The sequence below is a fragment of the Halichoerus grypus genome, chromosome 6, assembly GCF_964656455.1.
Source record: "Halichoerus grypus chromosome 6, mHalGry1.hap1.1, whole genome shotgun sequence".
Classification (NCBI taxonomy): domain Eukaryota; kingdom Metazoa; phylum Chordata; class Mammalia; order Carnivora; family Phocidae; genus Halichoerus; species Halichoerus grypus.
The window spans coordinates 164417804-164445679 of NC_135717.1; the positions used below are offsets into that span (position 1 = coordinate 164417804).

The following is a 27876-nucleotide window of genomic DNA, read 5'->3' on the forward strand; positions in this document are numbered from 1 at the left end:
TATTTTAAAAAAGGTTTTTATTTTAATCCTTCCTAGAGGAATACAGATTTGAATGAAATACATTCATTCCATAAATACATTAGCAGCAAAACCCTCCCACCAGAATCCGCTCTACTCCAGCCCAGAGGCTGCACCTTAGAGCAGGAGCATGTTCCATCAACCTTCATCTCCAGGATGTGTCTGCTTCTTGCTGAAAGCAGGATATACATGTGAGATCAGGTGAAAGACCAGATGGATGGATGAATGAACTAAGCTGGGACCCTGAAAACACAACCACGTGGTGACCATCAAGCCTTCTATACCTTTGAAATCCGCTAACACCCACCATGCTGAACTGATGAGATCCTTCACCAGAGACAACTGAGAAGGTCTAACCTTGCAAATGCACCAATGTGTTTGAAATCATTTGTCATTCCGAGTTGGCACCATTTTAATGGTGTCTTGTTCTTTTTCGCAGGATAAGCCAGATATAAAGGATCATTCCCTCCTTCCTGCCACGGTCCGAGGTACCACTCTGCCAGCTGAGTCCACATGTGTTTGCTGTCAGGAGATAATCCAGCGGGCATTATTTGACTCACTACACCTCCAGCTCCCCTTTGTCTAGAGGCTAGAGGCTTTACTGGAGACAGAGAGAGACATGTCTAAACCTACACAGATCTCTAAGGAACAATAACAGGTGTCTCAACCTGGCTTCCATCAAAGCTAGTTTTTTTGGACAGTGGCCCAGATGTCTCTCCTTTTCTTTTCTCCAACATTGCCTGTTGCCTGGCTGGTCCTTTTTTATCTGCCCTCTAGGCTTCTGCTGAAATTTTGGGAAGCAAGATCTACCCTAAACTCCCAAGTAGCCAAGAGAGATTAAGGCAGGTGGTGCTTTAAACCTGTCAGCTGAAGTCAAAGCAACAAGCTTACACTGCTGTGTTCCAATCCATTCTGGGATGACTTAAGTCACAACAGTCTACATAAAACACAACACCAGAACCACAATCAGCAATCGGGATGACTGTGAGGCAGGGACCAAGTTTAGCATGCTACCACATCATAGGGCCAGGAGGAAAATGGAACAATGGAAGAATTTAAAATAAATCTGATTTGTTTGGGTGGAAGACAGCTTTGACTCAGGTATAAATGCATCACCTAGTTTATCATGTAAATAAGGAGTGGGCTTCAAAAGCTGACACTTTCCTCCCCATACACCACTTAAAAATAGTTTACCTGCTCTCTTTTCCCAATCTGTTCTAAAGTGTTCTCATTAGGATACTCTTCTATAAGTGCTTTATCCATTCCCATTCAGTCTTTGACTGTTGGCTGGAAGAAAATCAGAAACCATTTTATATAAAAACCACTGTAGTGGATAACTGGTTGTATATGTTTTTCCCTTTTGCGTTTTCCATCCAAAATAGTTGGCTTTTATTTATGTGCCGAGAGAGACTCATCTGCTGCATACACAGCACTGTTAATCCGACAGTCTTCTGTCCCCACAGAGTCTGCTAGTTCTTCCTCCTCTGAGTCGTCATCTTCTTCCTCCTCTTGTGCTGATGAGCTGGAGGTGGGACCTTTGCAGGTTTTCAGGTGGCGGGTGAGATGGTATTTGGTAAGATAAGCCTTTGTACATTTTTCACAGACATAATCCCGTTTTCCTTCGTGAGAATTGAGATGTTTCTTCAAGTGATTTGTTCTCAAGAACAGCTTATCACACTTGGGACACTTGATCTGGCGTTCTCTGAGAGGAACACAAGAAAAAACATTTGATTTGGGGTTACAAATGACAACTGAGGCACACACTTATTCTTCACAACCTCAGGTCTTTGTCAGAGGAGCTCTACCCATCTAGAATCAGACTTTTTTTTTTTAAGTAGGCTCCATGCCCAGCATGGAGCCCAACGCCAGGGCTTGAACTCACGACCCTGAGATCAAGACCTGAGCTGAAATCAAGAGTTGCATGCTCTACCAACTGAGCCAGCCAGGTGCCCCTCCAATGTGGTAGTATTAATATACATGCCCATCAACAGCCACTTGGGAGTTCCTGTTGCCCCACATTCTCAACAACTGGAAGATTCAAATCTGAACATTCATGCCACCTGGCCAATACATAATGAGATCTCACTATGGTATTAATGCTATCCCATATAACAAAAAATTACCCAGTTCAAAATGTCATGTGTCAAGGTTTGAGTAACCCTGGCTTAGACATTTTAGAGCTGGAAAAAAACCTAAAAAAATCATGTAGACCAGGAATTTTTTTTTAACTCTTTTTTTGAGCAGCTGAACCCTACGTCTTAAAGGCTCAATATGCAAAACAGATAAAAGGAGATTAAAATCCTTGAAGAAGTGGTAGGATACAGTGAGAAGTGCTGAAGTCTGGCCTCCTCAGCATTTCTACCACCTTCTCCCAGCAGAAGAGGGCACTGAGGGAACCTGTGGAGCTACAGGATGTGGAAAACTAAGCCCCTGCCTTCACGGAGCTTATGTTCTAACAGAGGAGTTACATCATAAACAAAAAATATGTAACATCATGTCAAATAGTAAAAAGTACTATGAAAAAAAAAATGAAGCCAGGTAAGAGTAATAGAGTTCTTTTTTAGATAAGATAGTCAAGGAAGGCCATTCTGAGATGACAACATTTTTGAGCAAAAACCTGAATGCAGTGAGGTAGGAAGACAGGAAGATGTCTAGGGTGGGGGATGTCTAGGCACAGGCAGTTCAGGGCAAAGGTCCTGAGACAGGAGTGTGTTTAGTATGCTGGAGTCTCATGGGGGCCGGCGGGGGGAGGCGGGCGGCAATGTGGCTAAAGCAGAACATGAGGGGAAAAATAATAAAGACGAAGTGGGAGAAGCAGCCACATACCACTACCATATCATGAAGGGACTTCCACACTATGGTAAAAACCTTCTCACCCAAGTATGATGGGAAGCCACGGGGGAATTATGAGCAGAGACAAACACAGTCTGACTTATGTCTTAAATGGATCACTCCAGTTACTACGACAGAATACAGTGCCTGTATATGCACGTCTGGGTAGAAAAGGAGCAGAGAGGCTGGCTGGAAGACTACTGAGATGATCCAAACGAAAGATGCTGGCGGTCTGGACTAGATAAAGCTGAATGAAGAATGGAAGACTGAGCTGGTGAACACTGGGGGAAAATCAAGTTTGTGGGGGGTAATAGTAAGAGCTGAGTTTTGGGGGTGCCTGGGTTAAGTGTCTGCCTTTGGCTCAGGTCATGGTCCCAGGGTCCTGGGATCGAGCCCCACCATCGGGCTCCCTTCTCCGCAGGAAGCCTGCTTCTCCCTCTCCCTCTGCCCCTGCTTGTGTTCCCTCTCTCGCTGTCAAATAAATAAATAAAATCTTTAAAAAAAAAAAAAAAAAAGGAGCTGAGTTTTGGATATACCAGGTTTGAGTTACCTTAGTGGACATCCAGAACTGAGAGATGTTGAGTGAATGGTTAGATATATAAGGCTGGAGATATAAATCATAAAGATGGTATCTAAAAAGCCATGGGACTAAGGAGATGACCTAGGTGGTAAGCGTCCCTGCCCCTGCTCTCAAGTTGCTCTTTCTGAGGAGGGTGCAAAGTCAGTCTCTGCCACATGCCTCACACTCTCCTCAAACTGTGGGACAGAAACTCCTCCTGCATTTGGCTTTAGGACTGTAGCTAGGTTTTTTTCTAAGCAGATAAACAAAATGAATTCCAATACTACTACATCCATTTTGAAATGTCTAAAGGTAAAAAATACAAACATCTAAAAATTTTACCAATGATCTCCACAGGAAATTTAGTGTCTCATTCAAAAATATTTTGAGTGAGGGCACCTGGGTGGCTCAGTTGGTTAAGCATCCGACTCTTGATTTTGGCTCAGGTCATGATCTCATGGTCATGGGATCAAGCCCTGCATCAGGCTCCCTGTTCAGCGGGGAGTCTGCTTGAGCTTCTCTCTCTTCTCTCTCTCCTCTACCCCTCTGTCCCTCCCCACCATGCCTGTGCACGCACACACTCTCTCTCTGCTTCTCTAAAATAAATAAATAAATCTTTAAAAAAACATTTTGAGTAGTGCTTAATTACGAATGACTTACAAACTAGGTTAAAGCTTGGATGGTCTAAAAACTTTTTATCCCATGGAAGTTTGGCAAAGAGGGTTATTGTTTCATCATTGTGACAAAGAGTCAAAGAGTCCAGATCCTCACTTAAGAGAATTGTTTTCATTGGTGAATACCTGATTAAGCCAATTCTCAAACCCAGTGGAGACAAATAGTCATACCACTAACCTCAAAATAATTTATATTGCATTATGCTGTGAAATGGCTACAGAAAAAGCAAGTGCAGAGAAAGTCAAGGTCAAGGAAGAAAATAACTCCATTTAGTAATAAGCACAGAACATGGGGCACCTGGGTGGCTCAGTCGGTTAAGCGTCTGCCTTCGGCTCAGGTCATGATCCCAGGGTCCTGGGACTGAGCCCCGCATCAGGCTCCCTGCTCGGCGGGAAGCCTGCTTCTCCCTCTCCACTTCCCCTGCTTGTGTTCCCCCTCTCACTGTGTCTCTCTCTGACAAATAAATAAATAAAATCTTCACAAAAAAAAAAAAGCACAGAACAGTTCATATCCGGAACACTGTCTTCACTTCTGGGTAACAAATCTGAAACCAGGTGATAGGAAAGCTGCAGAAATTAGGGACATTAAGCCTGATGAAAAGAAGGCTTAAAGGGAACATGACAGCAATCATAAGTACAAAGGAGTTTAAAGATATATTAAACCTACATGTATCATTCCAGAGGCAGGTGTATAGAGTGAATGGAGAGAGGCTGACATAAGCTGATTCAAGCAAAACTTTTCCTGAAAACTCAATAAATCAGTTGTGTGCTATTCTAGAAGAAACCATAGTATCACTTGCCAGAGACACTGTGGAAACAAGCCTTTCATTTGGATGAACTCAGTAGCTCTCAACACTGGCTGGACATCAGAGTCACTTGGGGAGCCTTTAAAAATTACCAAGGCCAGGGCTCTACCCCTTACCAGCTAAATTAGAATCCCTGGAGGTAGGACCCTGGCACCAATTGTTTTTCACATTTTCCTAGTGATTATTATGAGCAGTGCTATAGGTTGAATGCTTGTGTGCCCTATCCTCCAATAAATTCATATGTTGTAGACCTAAACCACAAGGTTATGGTATTTGGAGATGGAACCTATGGGAAGTAATTAGATTTAGATGAGGTCATGAAGATTGGACCCCCCACAATGGGATAAGTGTCAGAAGAAAACGCAGACAGACCAGAGCTCATCTGCTCTCCCCCACCCCATGTGGGGACACAGCAGGAAGGTAGCTATCTGCAAGCCAGGAAGAAGGTTCTCAGGAGAACCCAACCATTCTAGCACCCTGACTTTGGATTTCCAGTCTCTAGAAGGTATTTTGTTACGGCAGTTCAAGCTGACTAGCATAAGCAGCTGGACTAAATGATCTGAGACATCTCTTTCAGCTCTAATGATATATAATTCTATATAGTATTTGATAATTCACGTGTCTAATTTCTAAAATTTCACACTAATAATGAAACTACTTCATGAAGACTTTGTTTTTAAAAAAGTCATTCTGAGAATTACAAATGTAGATCCAAACTTCTTGGATGTTTTAGTGTTTCAGGTTGCATTTTTAAAAAGATTTATTTACTTACTTATCTGACGTGGGGGGGGGCATACGTGAGCAGGGGGAGGGGCTGAGGGAGAGTGAGAAGGAGAGAAGCAGACTCCCCGCTGAGAGCGGAGCTCCACATGAGGCTCGATCCCACGACCCATGAGATCATCATCTGAGTCGAAACCCAGAGTCTGACCCTCAACCAACTGAGCCACCCAGATACCCCTCAGGTTGCACTTGATTAGGAATCAGACAAAAGAGCTAATACGAAAGCAAAGTACCTAACTAAACCTTACAATAAGAATTATCAAGTCTCGGGGCCCCTGGGTGGCTCAGTCGGTTACACATCTTTCGGCTCAAGTCGTGATCTCAGGGTCCTGGGATCGAGCCCCACGTCAGGATCTCTGCTCAATGGGGAACCTGCTTCTCCCTCTCCCTCTGCCACTTCCCCTGCTTGTGCCCCCTCTGTCTCAAATAAATATTTTTAAAAATCTTAAAAAAAAAGAATATCAAGTTTCCATTGAACATGACTTCCTAAACAGTACCTCCATAACATAAGCTAATGTTTTCTCCCTCTTCTAACATTTACTAAAAGCTCAGGGCCACAAAATCTATTCTTTTCTTTTTTTTAAGATTTTATTTATTTATCTGACAGAGATAGTGAGACAGGGAACACAAGCAGGGAGAGTGGGAGAGGGAGAAGCAGGCTTCCCGTGGAGCAGGGAGCCCAATGCGGGGCCCTGGGATCATGACCTGAGCTGAAGGCAGACGCTTAATGGCTGAGCCACCCAGGCGCCCCCACAAAATCTATTCTTTTCTCTTTACCACTACCGTTAACTAACACAACCCAGACATTTAATTACACTTGGATTCATGCAATAAATTCTTAATGGGTCGAGCAATATTTGATCTTCTCCTTCAATCATCCTGTCCTACTGCCAGAGTAATCTTTACAAAATGGACATCTCACCATGACATCCTTTTCCTTAAAGTCCTTCAACATTTATACAAGAGTGTGAATACACTTAACATTACTGAACAGTATACTTAAAAAATGGTTAAGATGGTGAGGCTCCTGGGTGGCTCCGTCAGTTTAAGCATCCGACTCTTGATTTCATCTCAGGTCATGATTTTAGGGTTGTGAGATCGAGCCCTGTGTTGGGCTCTGCACTGGGCATGGGGCCTGCTTGAGAGTCTCTCTTTGCCCCTTCCCCATCTACCTCCTCACTCTAAAAAAAATAAAATAAAATTTAAAAACGGTTAAGACGGTAACTTTTACGTTACATGTTTTTTTTACTGTAATTAAAACACACACCCAGCATAGTGCCTGCTACATGGGGATGTAAAATCCTTCAGTGGCCTCCCATTATTTCCAGAAAGAAATTTAATTTTCCTAGTTGGATAAAAGGTTCATGACTTCATTGCCGCCTCTCCATCATTCTCACATGCACACTATGCTCTAACTGTAAAGAACCACTTGTGTTCCACAGTCCTTGTATCTGTGTTTCTAAATATGTCTACAATACTATTCCCACCCCTTTACCCTTCTTTGCCTCCCTGAATAATTCTAATTCATCTTCTTTAATACTTAGCTCAAGACTACCAGGAAGCTTTTCCAGGACACCCTGGCCGGGTCTGTGACCCCCTTCCACAGCCTCTCAGGATCCAATGTTTACTCTAACCGCAATGTGATATGATAGTGCTTTACTGTTCTGCCTCTCTTATTGGACTCTGAGCTCTTTAAAGATAAGGTCTATATCTTTCACCCCTGTATTTTCACCACTTGGCATAATGGTGGGCATCGAGGAGGTACTTAAAAAATATTTGTTAAATTAAATGAGATTATGGGTTGAAAAAAAGTAAATACAGAGAGAAGTGAAAAATAAGAAAGATGAAGCAGGGGCACCTGGATGGCTCAGGTGGTTAAGTGTCTGCCTTCAGCTCAGGTCATGATCCCAGGGTCCTGGGATCGAGCCCCATATTGGGCTCCTGGCTCAGCGGGGAGCCTGCTTCTCCCTCTCCCTCTGCCTCTCCCTCTCCCTCTGCCTCTCCCTCTGCTCATGCTCTCTATCTCTGTATCTTAAATGAATAAATAAAATCTTAAAAAAAAAGAAAAATGAAGCAAACTAAGTGAAATCTTGCAGGATAAAACCAAAACTTAGATTTCCAACCTTTGCTTGGCTAGGTGAACACAGGAAGCAGCTACCAAGGTAGGAGACAATGAGTCAGCACTTGAAAGCACTCAAGTTCACCACCTAAAGAGCATGTGGGCTGTGGGGTAACTTACTGTGTGTGGATGAGCACGTGCTGCTTGAGGTCCTGCCTCCGCATAAACAACTTGTCACAGTAATCACACTTGAGATTCTTCTCGCCCGTGTGGATAACCATGTGCGACTCTAGGTGAGCCTTCTGGGTGAAAGACTTGTCACACAAAGTACATCTGTAGTTCTTCTGACCTGCACATTAACCCAAATTGCCACACTGTGAATAAAATAATCACTAGCATTCTCGAGATGAATAGACACAGGTATGGGTATGTGGCAGAGGCAGGAATGAAACAGAACTGATAACTGGAACATCACCTTCTAGGGCTATTTACCTAGAACCAGTCAGAGAAAATGAATTTATAATCTGCAACAAAGGCCAGTGAAGCTAATAAATCTGACCTCCTTCCAGGACCACTTACCTAAATGTCTATACATATTTTTTTACTGTTTATAGCTGACACATGATATGAAATCTGAAAAGAAATTACTTACAATCCTAGCAACCAGCCTAACCCCATTATGTTTAAAAGACCTCATGAATTGGGGAGCCTGGGTGGCTCAGTCATTAAGCATCTGCCTTCAACTCAGGTCATGATCCCAGAGTCCTGGGATCAAGCCCTGCATCGGGCTCCCTGCTCCTCGGGAAGCCTGCTTCTCCCTCTCCCACTCCCCCTGCTTGTGTTCCCTCTCTCGCTGTGTCTCTGTCAAATAAATAAATAAAATCTTAAAAAAAAAAACACCTCATGAATTATAGCATCTCTATATAGACAAACATACTTTTACAACCTAAATTTATAGTTTTCTCTTTTTTTAAACATATGACCTCATAAACCAGGGGTGAAATAGAATCTTTCTAAGAATGCAGAAATAAGATTACTCTAAGTCAGGGATTGGCCAACCTTCTGTAAAGTCTAGTCTGTATCTGGAGTTTTGTGGGCCATATAGTCTCCATCGTGACCACTCAGTTGTTTTTTTTTTTTTTTAAGATTTTATTTATTTATTTGACAGAGAGAGACACAGCGAGAGAGGGAACACAAGCAGGGGGAGTGGGAGAGGGAGAAGCAGGCTTCCCGTGGAGCAGGGAGCCCGATGCAGGGCTCGATCCCAGGACCCTGGGATCATGACCTGAGCCGAAGGCAGACGCTTAACGACTGAGCCACCCAGGCACCCCGTGACCACTCAGTCTTAAATGCAAAAGGACAAGGAAGAATTTTACTTTCAAAGATTTGGAGAACCAACGATCCAGCCAAGAAAACCAAGACGTCATCAGTTATTTTGTAGTATGTACTTACTTTTTTTTTTTTAAAGATTTTTATTTATTTATTTGACAGAGAGAGAGAGAGCAGGAACACAAGCAGGGGGAGTGGGAGAGGGAGAAGCAGGCTCTCCGCCGAGCAGGGAGCCCGATGTGGGGCTCGATCCCAGGACCCTGGGATCATGACCCAAGCCAAAGGCAGTGGCCTAACCGACTGAGCCACCCAGGCGCCCCATGTAGTATGTATTTAAAAAATATGTGCTAGGGGGCACCTGGGTGGCTCAGTTGGTTAAGCGACTGCCTTCGGCTCAGGTCATGATCCTGGAGTCCCTGGATCGAGTCCCACATCGGGCTCCCTGCTCAGCAGGGAGTCTGCTTCTCCCTCTGACCCTCCCCCCTCTCACATGCTCTCTCTCTCCTCTCATCCTCTCTCTCAAATAAATAAAGTCTTTAAAAAAATAAAAAATAAAAAATATGTGCTACGGGCGCCTGGGTGGCTCAGTCGTTAAGCGTCTGCCTTCGGCTCAGGTCATGATCCCAGGGTCCTGGGATCGAGCCCTGCATCGGGCTCCCTGCTCCACGGGAAGCCTGCTTCTCCCTCTCCCACTCCCCCTGCTTGTGTTCCCTCTCTCGCTGTGTCTCTCTCTGTCAAATAAATAAAATCTTTAAAAAAAATAAAAAATACGTGCTAAAAGAAAGGGGTTGGCTTGTATGGAGTTTAGTAAATGGAAACTCAAAAAAACAAAATTTGACAGGCTAACTGGGCAATATTCATAGGAAGAAAACTGGCTCTGGCCAGTGACTAGGAATGAGAGGCTCAGAGTGTTTCTATAGAATTCCCTTTGCTTTCAGTCCAAACACAGGCATCAACTTCCAGATGAAGTCCATTTTCCCAGTCACCTTCAAACTATGGTTGGGGCATTTGGAATGTGAAACATTGTAATAACGGGAGCTAACACTCTCTGAGGAAGCGCAATTATCCCACCAAGATTTATCACCCAATGAAGTCCTGCTGTCAGCCAGACTCTCACATCTTAACTCCACCTACAAGACTAGCTAGCTGCAATTGACTACTGCAGTTTCTAATTGTTGCGAAATTCCATTTTGATGGTCCAATACAACTTACCTGTATGTATCTTGAGGTGGGTCCGTAGGTTGCTGGGATCACTAAAAGCCTTGCTACAGAAATCACACTTGTGGGGCTTCATACCCATGTGACCCATAAAGTGGACATGAAGTTTGGAAGGAGAGATAAAAGCCTGGGGGCACATTGAGCACTTCCACTTCCTTTCTTTGCTGTGGCTTGGCCCATGGCTGCTGCTGTGGCCCTGGCTATGAAGATGGTTATGGATGTGGCTGGTAAGGTGAGCTTTGAACTCTGTATAGGAATTGCACTCCTTGCCACAGTTACAGAGGTGCACATCTGGGTGTTCGGGAACACCTTCAAAAAAAAAATTACTCAATGTCTCCTCGTACTTAAATTTTAAAAACTCATTCTTGATATTAATGTTGCTTACAATTCTCCATTCTACCAAAATTTCCATCTTGCCCACTCTCTGTAAAACTAAAATGTCTTGTTTAATACTCTATTCCCAGCATCTCACATAGTGTGCCAGGCACAAAGGAAGCATCTGTAAATACTGGATTTTAATATATCTTTCCTAACCAAAAAACTTTTGTTAAAAAAGTGTAGTATAAACTCTTAAACATCGCTTGTCATCATGACACAGTGCAAAGAAAAAGACTATGAAGTTTAAATCAATTAAAGGATCTTTCCTTTTTTTTATGAACTTAAAATTACAATGGTATTGGCTCAAAAAAGCAGCCTCAGGAACTTCAAATACCCCAAATCAAAATCTTAACGCAGAAGTTCCTTTCATAAGAATACTGCTTGATCGATAACATTCAGCTTGTGAAGAACCTCACAGATTTTAACACTTCTAACATAGGCGTAATACCCTGCTTTTATATATACAAATGTATGTGATTTGCTTCAGCTAACATATAAATCATTACCAAAACTACTTCTGGTCCTTGGTGTTTTTACTATCCTAGATTCAGGAGAAACAAGTCTTATAGTAACTTACCAATCTGCTGAGCATAATCCCGGCTATAATAAAAAAGCAGTTCATTTTCAGGAGGGATATCTTGTGAGGTGCAGAAATAGATTTTTCCATCATGGGGATAAGCCACCAAATTCTGCTCTTCCCGGTTCCTAAGTTATCACATTTAATAGATCAAGCATATTAATTTTGAAATACATACTAAACATATCCTATCCCTAAGCAAAATTCCACATGAAAACTTAGAACTATTTTCTTTGGGTCATTTTTCTAATTCCCTATCCTATTAGGAGGGACATAGAGAATTCTTACTTCTGTACATCAGCTGATTGCCCTTTATAGTCAGAAACACTAGAGAGTTTATCACGGGAAGTAAGAAAATTAAATAAAATTAAGTTTTAAAAAAGCAATAGGACAAAGACACAGAGATAGACAGCTGAATAAGAATTAACTACAACAGCCTGAGGGTTGACTAACAGCGGATATAAAGAGCAGGTACCCACTTGCAAATTCAATAACTGTACCATTCCTTATTGCGCTGGTAGGTTGAATAAAGTTATTTATTTAAAAAAAGGATATAGCTTCTTCTCTTTTGATTTATAATCACCATTAGTCAACAACTACTAGAGTGAAGAAGGTAAAAAGCCTTAGGCCTCAACATATGTTTAGACATCAGTATAATCCGGAATTTTTGGCTCTTCCCTATTTTATGCAAAGCTTCCTATTGAAAAACATCCAAATCTTAACTATGTCTTCACCCAAGACTACTCTTACCTGGCTTTGCGCACAAACATCATCCAATTACATTCATTTTCATCAGTTGTAATGATGCAGAATTCTAGGACACCACTGTGGTATATCTGTCAACAGAAGGCAAACATACATGTCAAATGAACAGACAGGCAATACAAAGTGCTACTGAATTTAGGCTAGCCAACAGTCTCCTTTACTCTGCAGTAGGCTTCTGCTTCCCTAGTCAGCGTGGAACTCCACGGTTGCCTTCTCACACTTTTGTCATTTCGCCCAGGCCCATTTCCAGCAATGTAATAAAGACTACTGGAGACAGACAGACAGTACTCAAGGTATAGAATGACCTTGCTCTTCATTATTCACATTTTGGCTTGACTGGAAAAAACAAACAAAAACCTACCACATGGTGACAAGGAGTGACTACACAGACATTAAGGTCACAGAACCATCTCTTCTCAGTCTTTTTCCAATGGACCTAGCATTCTTCTGTATTCTTTTTGGATACCAAAATGCATGTCCCCAATGCTGGCAGCACCTTACCTTTCCAATGTTCACAAGACCCACTTTCCTCTCACTTCAATTTTGCAGGCATCATTCCCAATCTATTGACTACAGTGAATCTATATAAACATGTTAAAGGAATAGCTATTTATGACAAAACCTTGCATTTCCAGGATTCCCATTAGAAAACGAGAGAAATGATCCGGGGTGCCTGGGTGGCTCAGTCAGTCAAGCGTCTGCTTTTGGCTCAGGTCATGATCCCAGGATCCTGGGACTGAGCCCCGCATCCGGCTCCCTGCTCAGCAGGGAGTCTGCTTCTCCCTCTCCTTCTGCCTCGCCCCCTGCTTATGCTCACTTGCTCTTTCTCTCTCAAAAATAAATAAAATCTTAAAAAAAAAAAAGAGAACTAGAGAAATGATCTTAGCTTCCAATCCCAGAACTGTTTCCCAAGCTAACTATTTGAAGAATGTTTTAGTTGATTATAAAATAAGACTTTCATCATATAAACAAAGTCCATGTCCTCAGCTGCCTCAAGTAATTTAAATGAAGAATCACTGGATTATCTAACAAAAGGAAGACTAAAAACAGTTTATTTTCTAAATTCCATAGCTGGTGTTTTGCTAAATATTATAATTTGGCTACAAAGAACAGAAAGGATGGAATATTAAATAAATGACTGACAGGTGAATGGCACCATACGAGTCTTGGCCAATTTTGTTTTACATCACTTTTAACTACCTCACTATAGTAAAAACATTCAGAAACCACAGAAAAGCTTCATGAACACTGACCTTCCAGATATGGTTGACTGCCTTGTCTGTCCATTCTGCTACTTCCATGGAATGGCTCTGTTGGCCAATGAGAGGCCCAAAGCAAGTCCGCACAGGAATGGTTTCTCCAGTCCACACACCTGTCAGTGAAAAGATATTATGCCCAATCAATGATTTAAGCATCTAACAGGATACACAAGAGAGAGTGGCTTAGCTTCAGTGAACCTAAGAACTACGGATATTCCAGCACTCCTGTGAGGTAGCTAAGTATTTTGTGTTCTATCCTATAAATATGAAAAATGTAATGAGCAGATTAAATAGGGCTCAGAAGAAACATGCAGAATAAGAAGCAGTATCAGAAATCCCTAAACCCGGTCTTATACATAAGGAACCAAACCAAGTCCCTCCAAGTGTTATTTTGGAATACATAAAAAAGACTAGAGAACATTACCCAATTATAAAAATATAAAGCAATTACTACAAGATAAATCAAACTAATAAAACCATCTGTGCTTAAAGCACTGCTCCATATTATTGAAGCTGTTTTAACGTTTTCAACTGACTCATACCCAAACTACAGCTGAAAAAATAATGAACCTAGATTGGTATTTTCAAAGAAATGGCACAGTAATTCAGAAACCATTTTAAATCCAAATATGGGTAACCAAACTCTGGCAGTCTGTATTTCTTATTCCTTTTTCCTAAGGAGTATTAAACAATTTATGAACATTCGATGTAACTATCTTTTGTGACAAAAGGTTATCAGTGATGAATTTTCCATTTCTTATAAAAGAAACTTAAGTTTCAAGAAATGCTTTGTCATAATCGTTAGAGAATGATACAGCCAAGAATAAAAGTCTTCAGACTCAGGCCATGATTCTTTATTCAATTCTGATTCGAAGAAAGGGGAACTTTCTCAAGAAAGTTTCAACTTGATTTATTGCTATCACTGGACAAATGTTCCTAGAAGGATAAATCTTAAGCTGTAAATTGACTTCTGAATCAACCAAATAATGACTATATTATACATATCCACTTTTTTTTTTTTTTTTTTTTAAAGATTTTATTTATTTATTTGACAGAGAGAGACACAGCGAGAGAGGGAACACAAGCAGGGGGAGTGGGAGAGGGAGAAGCAGGCTTCCCACCAAGCAGGGAGCCCGATGCGGGGCTCGATCCCAGGACCCTGGGATCATGACCTGAGCCGAAGGCAGACGCTTAACGACTGAGCCACCCAGGCGCCCCAATATACATATCCACTTTTACAACTCTACCCTACAAAGGAAGAGAACTGACAGGCTTTTATGGTTCCAAGGTTCTTACCAACTTCTGCTCCCACAACTGACTGGCGGAGAACAAGCTGCTTTGGGAGAGAAAGCCTCGCTCTGCTCTCTATTGGAGTGTCAGGAACAAAAGTCACTGGTCCGTGATCGGGGCAGTCTGAGGGATAGGCTCGGTCACAGAGAGTGCACCCTATGGATAGGAAATTTGAGAGAAACAAATGGGGTTAGTTCAAGCAGCCTGAAGTACCACCTGCTTTCTTATTTAAATGGTAATGACTAAAGTATAACCAGTAAGAAGCAAAATTCTAGTAAAAAAGACGCCTGGGTGGCTCAGTTGGTTAAGTGTCTGCATTAAGCTCAGGTCATGATCCTGCCCCACATAGGGCTCCGTGCTCAGCCGGGAGTCTGCCTCTCCCTGTCCCTCTGCTCCTCCCCCTGCTTGTTCTCTCTCTCTCAAATAAATAAATAAAATCTTTAAAAAAATACTCTGATCAAAGAATCATTTTTTTTTTTTTTTATAGATTTTATTTATTCATTTGAGACACAGAGACACACAGAGAGAGAGAAAGCATGAGCAGGGGGAGAGGCAGAGGGAGAGGGAGAAGCAGGCTCCCCGCTGAGCCAGGAGTCCGATGTGGGGATCGATCCCAGGACCCTGGGATCATGACCTAAGCCGAAGGCAGACGCTTAACCATCTGAGCCACCCAGGCGCCCCAAAGAATCACTTTCTTACACTAAGATACATATCCCACTCTGACATCTCTCTCCAGTAAGATTCGATTTTTTTTTTTTAATCTCACAGGACAATTTTACTATTCAGTCCATAGAGACTGACCAAAAAGTAACACTAAATTAATTCAAGAATAAAGTACATTGTTTCCTAAAGTAAATACATAATACCTTTAGATATTATATCTAAAGTCCCAAGATTCCAATTCTACCAAACTGTATGAGGAAACGGGAGTTGAAATGCCATCACACAAAGCCAAAACAGAGATGACAATATAGGTCAACAGAGGCAGAGACAGCTGCACCACTGTTCGCTTTTGCTTCACTATAAACAAACCGGTCACCCAGGTTTTGATGAGATTCTTAAGACAAAAAAAAATTTGGCAAAAAAGTGCTCTTAGGGACAATAGGTAGAATCATGTGCTTGCAGACACGTTTGCTTAAAATTCTTAATTTCTTACTGTTCATATGTTCTTTCTGCATTGTCAGAAAGGGTGCTGCCTTTATATACTGCTCTCTGTGGTTACTGTAACTTCACTTTTACAAGCTCATGAGTGTCGTTCTCATAAATCTTGTGCTTTATTTCTGTTAAGGAATAGTACACATGACTATCAGTCAATGATTATGCTCAAACCTTCCAAATTCGTCCTCAAAATAGTTGGAGTACATCAACCGCAGAACCACAGCCATCTAAGTGGTTTTTTTCCCTAAGCAATCATTAAACATTTCTCCTTAAATGACATAAAATAGCAGTAAGTTTTCGTATTTAGACAAAGCAGAAATAATATCTTACTTCAACTACTACTTGACTAAAAATTCTTTGAAGATCAGATTAGAGATCCCCTACACTTGGTGAGAACTCATTCTCCAATGCTTTTTTCTTTTTTTAATTTTATTTATTTATCTGAGAGAGAGAACGGGAGACAGAGAGCATGAGAGGGGGAGGGTCAGAGGGAGAAGCAGACTCCCCGCTGAGCAGGGAACCCAATGTGGGACTCGATCCCGGGACTCCAGAATCATGACCTGAGCCAAAGGCAGTTGCTTAACCAACTGAGCCACCCAGGCGCCCCATTCTCCAATGCTCTTAATAACAAACCATGCTAAATCTCCAAAGGAGAAGATTTCATACTGCCAAAAATGCTTAGAGATTTCTCTGAAAATACACAAATGGCCAATGAGAACATGTAGAGGTTCAACATCATTGTCACCTGGGAAATGCAAATCTAAACCACCATGAGATGCTACTTCACACCCACTCCATAGCCAGTAAGACGGCTATAATAGAAAGCGTTCGGAAGATGTGGAGAAACTGGAACACTCACACACTGATGCTGGGAATTCAAAATGATGCAACCACTTCAGAAAAGCAGTTCCTCAAGAAGTTAAACACAGGAGCAATTCCACTCCGAAATATATATCCAAGAGACTTAAAAACATGTTCACACAAAAACTTGTACATGAATGTTCATAGCGGCATTATTCCTAATAGCCAACAGGAGAAACAACCAAATGTTCATGAATGAAAGGTGGATAAACAAAATGTGGTACAGCCACACACAGGGTAGTATTCAATCCTAAAGAGGAATGAAGTACTGACACGTGCTACAACATGAATGAGCCAGGACAACATTATGCTAAGGGAAAGAAGACACAGAAAGCCATATGTGGTATGCTTCCATTATATGAAGTGTCCAGAATAGGTGAATCTATAGAAAGTAGATTAGGGTTACCTGAGGATGGTTGTGGGGAGGGAGGGGGTTAGAAGGGCAGGAATGATGAGAGACGGCTAGTGGGGTATCTTTATGGGGTGATAAAAACATTTTGGAGTTAGATAGTGGTGCTGCTTGCAACAACCTTGTCAATATACTAAAAACTACTAAATTGTACACTTTAAAATGTATATGTGAATTATGTTTCATTTTTTAAATTTTTTTTTAAGATTTTATTTATTTGAGAGAAACAGAGAGAAAGAGCATGAGCAGAGAGAGGGAGAAGCAGACTCCCCGCTGAGCAGGGAGCCCAATGCAGGACTCGATCCCAGGACCCTGAGATCATGACCTGAGCTGAAGGCAGACGTTTACCCAACTGAGCCACCGAGGCACCCCAACATATCTCATTTTTTAAAAAACACACATAGGAGCAAGAGATTCCACATGCCCACTTAAAATAGGATCAACAGACTTTAGGCCACCTCTTCTGCTAAGTTAATGAGGCTACATTAATCACATTCCTAAATTAAAATATTTTAAAATTTTAACTTTCAGATTTCAAAAGATTAACATAAAAGTTCTCCTCACTGCTTGGCTTCTGAGGCACCAGAAGCTCTGTCCTACTTTTCTGACCCTCCTGTTCAGTCTACTTTGGAAGCTCTTCCGCTACTACTGTGTCTTAGCATCCCTAGCCTCTTATATTCCACTCTCACTAGGAGATAATTTCACCCCACTTCCATGGCTATGATTAATGTTTTAATGCTCAGGATTCCTGAATATTTGCAGACAGATCTCTGTGCTCCAGATTAAAATTCTCATTAAACATCTCTCCTGGGTATTTTATAGACACTGAAATCAACATGTCTGAAACCAGACTCACCATCACTCCTCAAAAACAAACAAACGGCAGTCCTCCTCCACCATTCATTATCCTAAAGTGTGGTACCACTATCCACCTAGTTTCCCATGCCAGAAACCAAGGATATCTCCTTAACCCTTCCCTCCCCCAACTTCAACCCACTGGCAAGCTCTACTAAGTTCTCTGTAAATATTCCCCACTTTCCTCATCATCATTACCTCTACTCTAGGTTAGAAAATCACCTTCCACTTAAATTATGGCATCTACTCGCCTCACACTGCAAAGAGCCCCATCCCAAACCTCACTCCTTAAGACCCTTGACTGGTCTTAGAAGACCCTCTGTGTTCTGGCTCCTACTTCTTTCTCATCACCCCCATATTATACTTCAGCAATTCTGAACCACACAAGATTCTTTTAGTTCTAGGCACTTACAGGTGCCAACTCCTGTCTGGGACACTGTTCTTCCTGATACTCAGCTGCCAACATCTTTTTTGTCCTTCAGGTCTGTGCTAACATATGCACTGCCTCCCCTGGTAAGTCTTCCCATATTCCTTCCATGGTCTGGTTAGATGCTCCCCTTCGGGCTCTTTTAGACTTCGCACTTAATCCCATCTTCCCACTTATCATACTATATTGCAACAGCTTGTTTACTTGCCTATGCTTCCCATCAGACTATAAGCTCTTTAAAGGCATGTGTCCTCTCCTGCAGACTATTTTCTACCCTGCATCTAGCACAGAGGCTGGCATAGAGTAAGCACTCAACACGTTGCTTGAATGAAGCATGTAGTGACACCAACAAATCAACAGTTTTTATATTGCTTTTTGTTATTGTTGCCCCATAAAAAGAACTTTTACATGCCCAACTACAGTAATTTATATGCATTCTGAACAAAAATAAAAATTGCATTTGTATCTTCCTACATTTTTCCATTGGGATAAAAAAATACACATGATCTAATAAATCTGTCTTATGTTGAAAAAGCACATGGCATGACACAAAGAACACCTCACTGAAGTTTACTTCTATAATGACTCTATCTCTGAAACCCAGGGAAATATCTCGAATACCATTGGGCTGACCTTATGTGTAAAACACAGAAAGAAACGACTACAGTTTCCTTACTTCAGAACCCTGTAAGAACCAACAAAATGTCCGTATGTCATCTGGCTTACTTGAGGAAAAGGCACATTAGCATGAAGGACAACACACAAAGAAAAATCCCACAGCCTAGTTTCTGTCTGTACTCCCTTAACGCCGGACTTCGTGACTACATCTGTTAGAGATGGTGGCCCTAGCTAGCAATACTCCCAACAGAAAAAGGCTGGGCACACTCACAAACGGTGAACAAGGCCGCCATGTTTTCCTTGTTTGAATCGGAGTCTTCCATTTGCAGTGCAGGTGGCACAAAAGAAAGGCTGTCCGAAGACACATCTACATGACCTGTCCCCAGAGCGACCTCCTGGGTGATGGAGGAGACAGCCACAGGCTCTAGGCTTAGGCCAACTTCATGGAGGGAAACAGATTCTAGGGAGGCGAGGTTGTGTGAGGTAGAGAGTGCCACGCTTACGGAGTTGGTGCTCATGGCCACGGGGTGAATGGAGTCACTGAGGGCACTGTCAGACATCCCGTTGACCCGACTTGCAATGTGGTCTGTCTCCATGACCACAGGGAGCTCCAGGCCATTCCCGTGAATGGGTATCACACCACCATGTCCTACAGTGTCTGCTGCAAGGTTGCTGCTCACAGAATCCACAGACAGAGGTTCATGACTTCTGGAGCCATTTGGGATTTGGGAATGCTCGCCTGCAACACCGTCCATTGTAAGTTCTTCTGCCATTCCATCTGTAGAGATTGGGCTGGCAACCCTAGAGACGTTCTCCATAGTGATTGTTGTGTCCAAGGCCACCTCATGGCCATCACTGGGGTGAAGACTTTGGGCACCATGGGTGTTCACAGAGCGAGAGTCTATTGAAACAATGCCTGGTTCTAATCCAACATTTCCATTGGACTGATAGGGATCTAGAGCTGAAGCGTTATTGGCGATAGATAATGCCGTATTACCATCAACATTTATAGAGTTAGGGTGGATATACTGAGGAGGTGGTCTGTCAGCTAAATAAGATAAAATGCCTGAGAAAAGGAAAAGATGAGATATCAGAGACTTTTTAGTACATCGTTAAATATAAGGAATTCCAAAGGCTAGAAACTATATTCCTTACAAATATAACTAAATTAATCTCTTACCTACTTCTTTGGTTTAACTGATATATATACTTTATAAAAATAGCAACATAAGTAGACCATAAAATAATCTTCTACCTCCTTATTTGGTTAAATTGATACATATACTTTATAAATAGCAACACACATATACCATAATTCAGTTTTCCCTGTGAAACTGAGAAACTGTAAAAGAGTAGCTATGTTCCTTTGAAGTCACTGGAAATTAAGCATTTAAATGATGATATTAATATATACATAGTTGGAATTCCTGAGACCCAAGATGCTGAAATTTGTTCTATAAAAGTTAAAAGGTAAAATGATTTAAATGTAGATCTTCCACATGAAAAATTTAAGAAAATTTAAATATAACTAAGTTTTAATTATTAAACTGTCAAGCACATTAGGTTGTATTCAAAACCAAAGTCACAATTGAATCTGCTTTATTAAGAAATATTTGAATACACATGCTTATAAGGATGTGCTGAAATGGCACTTGCTGCATTGCCAGTGGGAGTGTAAATTACTAAAACTTCTTTGGAAAGTATATACATTAAAAACCCCAAAAATATTCATATGCTCTTGCACAAGAAATTCCACTTAGGATAATCTTCCCTAAATGCATTTTATAGATATTATACACAAAGTCATTCCTGTAACAGTAACAAGAACCTAGAAAAACCAAACTGTCCAACAATAAAGATTGATATATAAATAAACCATGGAATATTCATTCAGTAGACTGTAATGCAGCATTAAAAAGAATAATTATGAACACCATGCAGCAGTTACAGAAAATAACTACTTAAAAATACAGAAAAATACGAAGCGGAAAAAAGTGAAGATACACAATCATATAGACAGTATAGTCTTAATTATGAAAAATAGTAAAAATTCTATACACCAAGATAAAAGGCAGGAAGGAAGTACACCAAAAAGATGGATGATGGGACTATGAGTGGTTCTCCTCCCTATTTGCTAAATTTTGTAAAATAAATACACACTTAGAATAAAAAAATCATTAAACTTAAAAAAAAAACCTTTAATTTATAATAAACAATGACACTAGCAGGACAGGACATGTGGTTGACAAGAATTACAACTACAGAATTATAAAAATTGAACCAAGGAAATACTGGAGGAAAAAGGAGAAAAACTGTTTATGTGCCATTAAGAAATTAAGCCTAGTCAAACTGCTACATTAATAAAGTGTCATCTGTACATTCTAAGAGGAAAGGTACAAAAATATATATATATTTTTTCCCACCTAGAGATTAAGATCCAAAACTGACCAACAGAAAAAAGTGTTATTCAAGTTTTCAAGTAGGGAGGTTAAGAGGAGGCTCTATTCTTTCTTCTAATGTCCCAAATAACCATAATACTTACCAGGTAGAATGGTTCTGAAGTAACTGCTCTCCAGGTGGGGGTAAGGTGGTGGAGGTAGGGTGTAGTTTCTTTCGGGCAACCCGCACATCACCCCTCGATCCCCAATACCCATTGGGAGCATCAGAGACAAAGCAGAAGGCAAAGAGCTCAGGGAGGGACCCAGGTTTGGAATTGCCACTGGCAGGCCTACAAAAAAATGGTTTTTTTTCCTCAATTAAAAGAAAGTAAGTACTTAAAAACTCTCACTATAATCACTAGCTAAGCTCTTAGGAAGGTTTCTGCATATGGGGAAAAAAAAAAATCTCACCTAATAGCCCTTTATATCCCCAGACAGATAGTATTGTGCAGATATTCACAAATATGTCTTAAATGTAGTTCTCAAGTTAGTTTTAAAATGGTCAAGTTGATCTTCCAGTTGTCTGTATTGCTTTTAAGTATCAAAACATTTAATTACAATTAAAAACCTAGTTTAAATACAATTTAAGAGAACAAATCACATAGAGATAAAGTGGGAAAAAACACCAAAGTTCACAGGAGTGGTCTCTGAGTAATGATATTACGAATTTTCTTTTACTTTTTTATTTATATTTCCCATTTTATATGGTGAGAATGTTTTACTTTTTAAAAATTCATAAATATGCTTATACTTGGAAGTTAAATGTATATGTGCTGTGTTTTTGTGTATGTGCTGTATTTCGTGATTTAAAAAATTTAAGCTTTAGATTTTATCTACCTTGGATTATACCTGCAAGGTGTAGAAGTGACTCTTACTATGCCTAAGTATAACAATGAATACTCACTAACTTGAGCAGTGCTGATTTGCATTATTTTTGCCAGTGGCAATATTTTTTAATATGCTTTTCCCCCATAACAAGAGTGTTCACTAAAAGGAATGCCTAAGAGATAATCAAATGAGTTAACTACTAATAAAATTTTTTTTAATTTCTTTTGTGGACACTGAAAGGAACGTGGAGACCCTAGTTTAGATGAATTTATTTAGCTGCTGCATTTTAGTAATTAAGCAGGTAGTTCCCTACAGAGAACTATTTAAACAACTTAAAGATTTAAATCTTAAACTTTAAATCTTATTGTTAAGTAATCTCTACATCCAACATGGGGCTCAAACTTACAACCCTGAGATCAAGAGTCACATGCTCCACTGAATGAACCAGCCAAATGTCAGCATTAACTCTAATTTTGATAAAGAAAGCCCAATACATTACAATGTCATAGTTCATTGAGAATCAATAGCTTGTCTTTTTCTATTTCAAAAAAAAAGAAAAGAAAGCAAATAAAAAGGTTTTACAAGTACAGTGATGGGGGAAAATGAGCTTTTTCTATAGTATTCCTCTCTGAGTACTGAGGCTCATGGGAGTCCCACGTAGGAGCTCGATCTTTGGTGCCTCCTCTTTGAATTCTAAGCCTGGTGCATTTGCAGCTGTTGCCAGTTTCAGATATAATAAAAAATAATAAAGCTCAATTGCTCTTACTTTTCCGGAACAGTTAGAATAACTTTCATTCTCTTCTATTAACCCAGGGACAGAGTACCAAGGGTATGAACCAGATGAATGGATAAACCTAGATAAAATGCTAAGTTAACTACATCTCTAAAGGCCACCAAGCCCACAGGAGGACTAATCAGAAAAAATTGCTACTCCTATCCACTAGAACTCCAGTGGTCCACAAAAACATTTCTTCCATGAGGCTGACACACGTGGAACTGCAGTTCAGACCTGCTTGGCTTCTCCTTTACACTCTTTCTCCCTTTAGACTCCACTGAGAACTGATCATGCAATTAAGTGTTGAAATTCAGTCGCTCTCCCTTACTACTGACCTGGGGCAGGAATGGCATTGTGAGTGGGTGAAGCAGCCAACCCTAGATGACTCCCTGAGACTGGCAAGGCATTGCTCACAGAGGATGAAGTCAGCTGCTCCATCCCCACTGGGCTCAGGTTCATTTCATTCATCCTAAGAAAGAGCACACATAACCAATTAGGAAAAATCTCACCTTAGTGATTCCATTGAAGTTACTGAAGAACCTGAAACGATGGGGGTAGGGAAATGGGAGCTGACCAACTACTACTTCATTTTTATGCTCACAGCTCTCTGAGACAGTGTCCTATTCTTTCTACTGATAAGGAAACTGGGATTCAGAGACATTAACTCAGTCAATGTCACAAAGCAGAAATAGGATTTAATTCAGGTGCACTTTGTTCCAAACCCTATGCACACTGCCTGAAGCAAACTGCAATCCTTAGAGCACATGGCAATAAGAGTTTGTTTAACCCTCTAAGTTTTTTCTTTCACAGTATTTTCTTCAAATGGCCTATTACTTCAAACCAGACTTCTGTAGAGTTTCACTCAAAAGAATTTTTACTAATTTTTTTACTAAGACTTACAGTGATACTGGGTCTGAATTAGATTATTAACGGTGTGAAGAAGCACCGTATTTCCTCCATGGGTTAGATTTTATTAAAACTCTGTATAAAAATCTTAATAATATCTGCCATATAGCAAGGTTCATTATGTAAGCTTTGATATATATTTTATAAAAATTTATTTCACATTGTCTCACCAATTCTTCAAAATAAAGTAAATTAGGAAACCAGGTCAAAGAGGACATGTCATATGCCCCAAATACTAGCAATTAAGTAGAAGAGCACCGATCATGCTGCAAAACACTGCCAAAAAGTTTCTCGATACAGCAAACCTTTTTTTTTCTGTTCAAATCTACAGACCATTTTTGTCAGGCCAAAAAATCTGAGAATCACCTTTTCTATGCAATCTTTCATTATCATTAACAATCTTATCACAATACACTAGTTTGAACAAGATGCCTGCTATTGGAGGCTATCAATAACTATTAGTTCCTATATCAGAATTTAGAGACTGCCATATTATAAGCATTATAATTTCAAGAGACTAGCCAACATGTTATCCAAATGTTACTAAAGACCTCCAATCCCAGGACACCTGGGTGGCTCAGTCCTTTAAGTGTCTGCCTTCAGCTCAGTTCATGATCTCAGGGTCCTGGGATAGAGCCCTGCAGCCCTGAGTCTGGCTCCCTGCTCAGTGGGGAGCCTCCTTCTCCCTCTTCTTCTGCCCCTCCCCCTGCTAGTGCTAGAGTTTGTGTGTGAGCGCCCGCGCGCGCTCTCTCAGATAAATAAATAAAATCTTAAAAAAAAAAAAAGGGTGCCTGGGTGGCTCAGTCGGTTAAGCATCTGACTTCAGCTCAGGTCGTGATCTCAGGGTCCTGGGATCAAGCCCCGCATCAGGCTCCCTGCTCAGTGGGGAGTCTGCTTTTCCCTCTACCCTCCCCCCTGCTCGTTATCTCTCTCTCAAATAAATAAATAAAAATCTTAAAAAAAAAAAAAAGACCTCCAATCCTATATTGAGAATAAGTATAGGGAACAGTAATGCAAGTTCTTCTGTGTATGTCTATCTACATGGGAGGACTAAAGGAAAGGAGAAATCAAATGGATCTACATATTTCTTAGCAGCGAAAGAAAACCTAAATAGGTTGTAATCTGAAAAATGGCAGTACCAGCTATCAGTAAACCTGAAAATAATAATAGCTCACACTTATTACTCCCTTACTGTATGTGTAAGCCACTGACCTAAGTGATTTACATGTAACTATTTCACCTAATCCTTATAACTGCTGTGAGGTAGGTATTATTCTTGATCCCATTTTAGAGATGAGAAAACAGACTCAGAGAGGCTAAGAAATTTAACCCAAGATTATATAACAAGTGGCAGAGTTGGAATTTAAATCCAGGTCTGCCAATTTAAGAAACCTAAATCGAATCACTATGTTGTGCACTTGAAACTAATAGAACATTGTATGTCAACACCTGAAATTAACATAACATTTTATGTCAACTACAATAAAATTTTTTTAAAGATTTTATTTATTTGAGAGAGAGCACAAGCGGGGGCGGGGGGAGGGTCCCCATAGAGGGAGAGGTCCCACAGGGGGAGAGGGTGAAGCAGGCTCTCTGCTGAGCAGGGAGCCTGATGCAGGGCTGGATCCCAGGACCGTGAGTTCATGACCTGAGCCGAAGGCAGACGCTTAACCAACTGAGCCACGCAGGCGCCCTTACAATAAAAAAATGTTTAAAAAAGAAACTCAAGCTCTTAACTACAATTAGAAAGACAATTACACTAAAAGAACCATTTTGCCTTTTACTCAGTTCCAATAATTAGGATCTGTGTATTTATATTGTGGGTTGTGTTTAAAGTGCAACGTAGACCTGTTCCTGCATTATTCTACATCCACAGGCTTTAATCTACCCCAGGCCAGGTATCTCATAAAACTAAACTCTCAGACATTAATAAAACGAACAAGGCCAACAGTAGAGAATAGGCACTCTGAAATATTTGATTTGGATGGAGCAATGCATTTTCATCCTCAGTAGAGGCAACTAGAAGCATATGACAAATGAGGCACACCTGACGAAGGACAGCACATTAATGACAGTATTTAATTACGCTATAAAAGAATGCAAAAAAATCCTTATAGCCTAAAGAAACAATAGCTAACTTAATTTTGCAAGTTTAAAACAGACTTTTCCTGTAACTTATTATAGCTACAAATGTAACTAAAACTCTACAACCACTGGAGCAGTGGGTTAAACAAATGGGTTACAATAATTTTTTAAAGTACACCTAAAAGTCTATAGCTTCAAATCCCATTCTAAAAATTCCTGAATATTAATCTGTGTACCTAATCTCCAGATAAAAATCAAAATGGTGTTTCTAGGTTGACTCCTAGGCCTTCTCAAACCAGTTCAAACCAGAGTTTAATGTGAGAGGCTCAGCAGATTTCTGCTTTGTCGTGAGTCACTAAAATGTGATTACCTCAGCAGCCATAAACCAAAGGTAACTAGTATCTCACAGAGAAAAAGCAGAAGGGAATTTACAATATGATCCTCATAAGACTCTCATTCTGAAGTGCAATTCTATTCTACCTACCTTTCTCATAGGAGTTTCTGGGAAGCAATCTTGGAAGAAGGGCCAAAATCACACCAACCTCTCTCTTCTTCCCTACTCATTCCTGGTAAAACCATTTCTTTCACACTTCTACGCTTTATGTGTGTGTTTCTAACTGACCTAGGAATAAACCATTTGCCAGTTGCTAATCTTACGACTTTTTTCTTAGAATCTTATAACTTTTTCTTAGAATATTTAAGAAGCTAACTGAAAGCGGCTACTTTGCAAAATGCAATGGACAGCCTGAGCAACTTCAATGAATTTGTTTTATCTTCCTCATCCTAAACATACAGCCTATGAAACTGCCCCCAAAGAACAGCCAAATGTAACTATATCTGGCATATTTCTGTACTGGCATGGTATCATTAAGTACTTGAAACATTAGCAGGAAATCTGCAAAACTAATAATTTCTACCTGCAAAATTAAGAACCTAATTTCTCCACATTACCATCCGAGCCATAGGGTAACCAGCAAAATTCAAGGTGAAGCATGGTGATAAGCTAAAATACACTCTGGAATTCAAATCAAGATATTAAAAGCTCAAATAACTCAAAGGCATAGGGGAAATGTCAATGAGCCAAGAGTCAATGTGTGGCTAATTGGAACTATTCACATTTGGAGTCAATTTGGTTGAATGAGAGTATATTCAACCCAACTCTGGCTTCTGGATTTCTTGATCCTTTTGGGACATATATCCATTTGCAAATCGCACCTGTAACCTTCCCCCATGGCACCAAAACCAAAGAAAGGCACTCTAAACTCTCATTTGCCAAATGTTTTCCAAAGATGTCACCAGCGCGGAGCCCACCAAGCCACTCACCTGTGATGCATCTGCTTGGGGCCAAGTGTCAGAGAAAAGAACACACGGGTGGCGGGGAACCGGCATCAGGGATTGCGTTCCAGGGTCACGTGCTACCGCATCTTGCTTACAACCGCTGCACAAACGCGGCCACTCGGCCCCGCGGCCGCCCGGGGCCGCCCAACTTCTCCCGAGGGCCGGCGGCCGCGCACCCCGCCGCGAGATGGGGCATGCCGGGGGACACCCGGGGCTTTTCCTCCAGAAGCTTCGGGAGGGGGGCTGCCCAACCTGGGGAGGGGGGAGGACAAGGGCGGTCACCAAAACGGGGGAGGATGCAGTCCCCGTCCCCTCGCCACCGGAGAGCCCAGGCGCTGCGGACACCGCCTCCCAGGGGCGGCCGGCTAACTCGCCAGCCCGCCGGCGTGGGGCCCGCAGGCCCTGCCGCCCTCGCCCCACCCCGGCCGGGCCCGTGTGCAGCCCACCTGCCGGCCGCGCGGGGGGCGCGCGCGCCTGCCCCACCGCTTTGTTCCTCATCCGGGCAGAGCTCGCCTCGGGCCCTCCCCGCCCGCTCGGCCCCCGCGCACCGGGGGCCGCCGGCCTAACGTTTCCCGCCCGGCCCGGCCCAGCCCGCCGTCTCCTCAGGGCCGCACCCTCCAAGGCGCGTTTCCGG

General features: G+C 41.4%; 1 protein-coding gene across 4 annotated transcripts; it reads right to left on the reverse strand.

Annotated features, from left to right (window-relative positions):
• PRDM4 (PR/SET domain 4) lies at positions 1–27876 on the reverse strand. 4 transcript variants are annotated; one of them, XM_078076519.1, is made up of 12 exons: positions 27857–27876; positions 27228–27494; positions 23249–23382; positions 21415–21600; positions 19144–19938; positions 14551–14700; positions 13249–13367; positions 11981–12066; positions 11231–11358; positions 10270–10584; positions 7909–8077; positions 1–1720 (listed from the first exon to the last, which is right to left on the reverse strand). In XM_078076519.1, the coding sequence occupies exons 2-12, from the start codon at positions 27236–27238 to the stop codon at positions 1408–1410; spliced, it is 2406 nt and encodes an 801-aa protein (XP_077932645.1). In that variant the 5' UTR covers positions 27239–27494; positions 27857–27876; the 3' UTR covers positions 1–1407. The 4 variants fall into 4 exon arrangements, with proteins under 4 accessions (XP_077932645.1, XP_035949389.1, XP_035949391.1 ...); XM_036093496.2 differs by lacking the exon at positions 27857–27876 and adding an exon at positions 27689–27833; XM_036093498.2 differs by lacking the exons at positions 21415–21600; positions 27857–27876 and adding an exon at positions 27689–27834.

What these genes read in the sequence shown, in the direction of transcription:
- PRDM4 (XM_078076519.1), bottom strand. An exon ending in CAGTCAACCATATCTGGAAG is followed by an intron (nt 12,067 to 13,248) that starts GTCAGTGTTCAT and finishes TTCTGTTGACAG; the next exon opens with ATATACCACAGTGGTGTCCT. An exon ending in ATGTTTGTGCGCAAAGCCAG is followed by an intron (nt 11,359 to 11,980) that starts GTAAGAGTAGTC and finishes GTGATAACTTAG; the next exon opens with GAACCGGGAAGAGCAGAATT.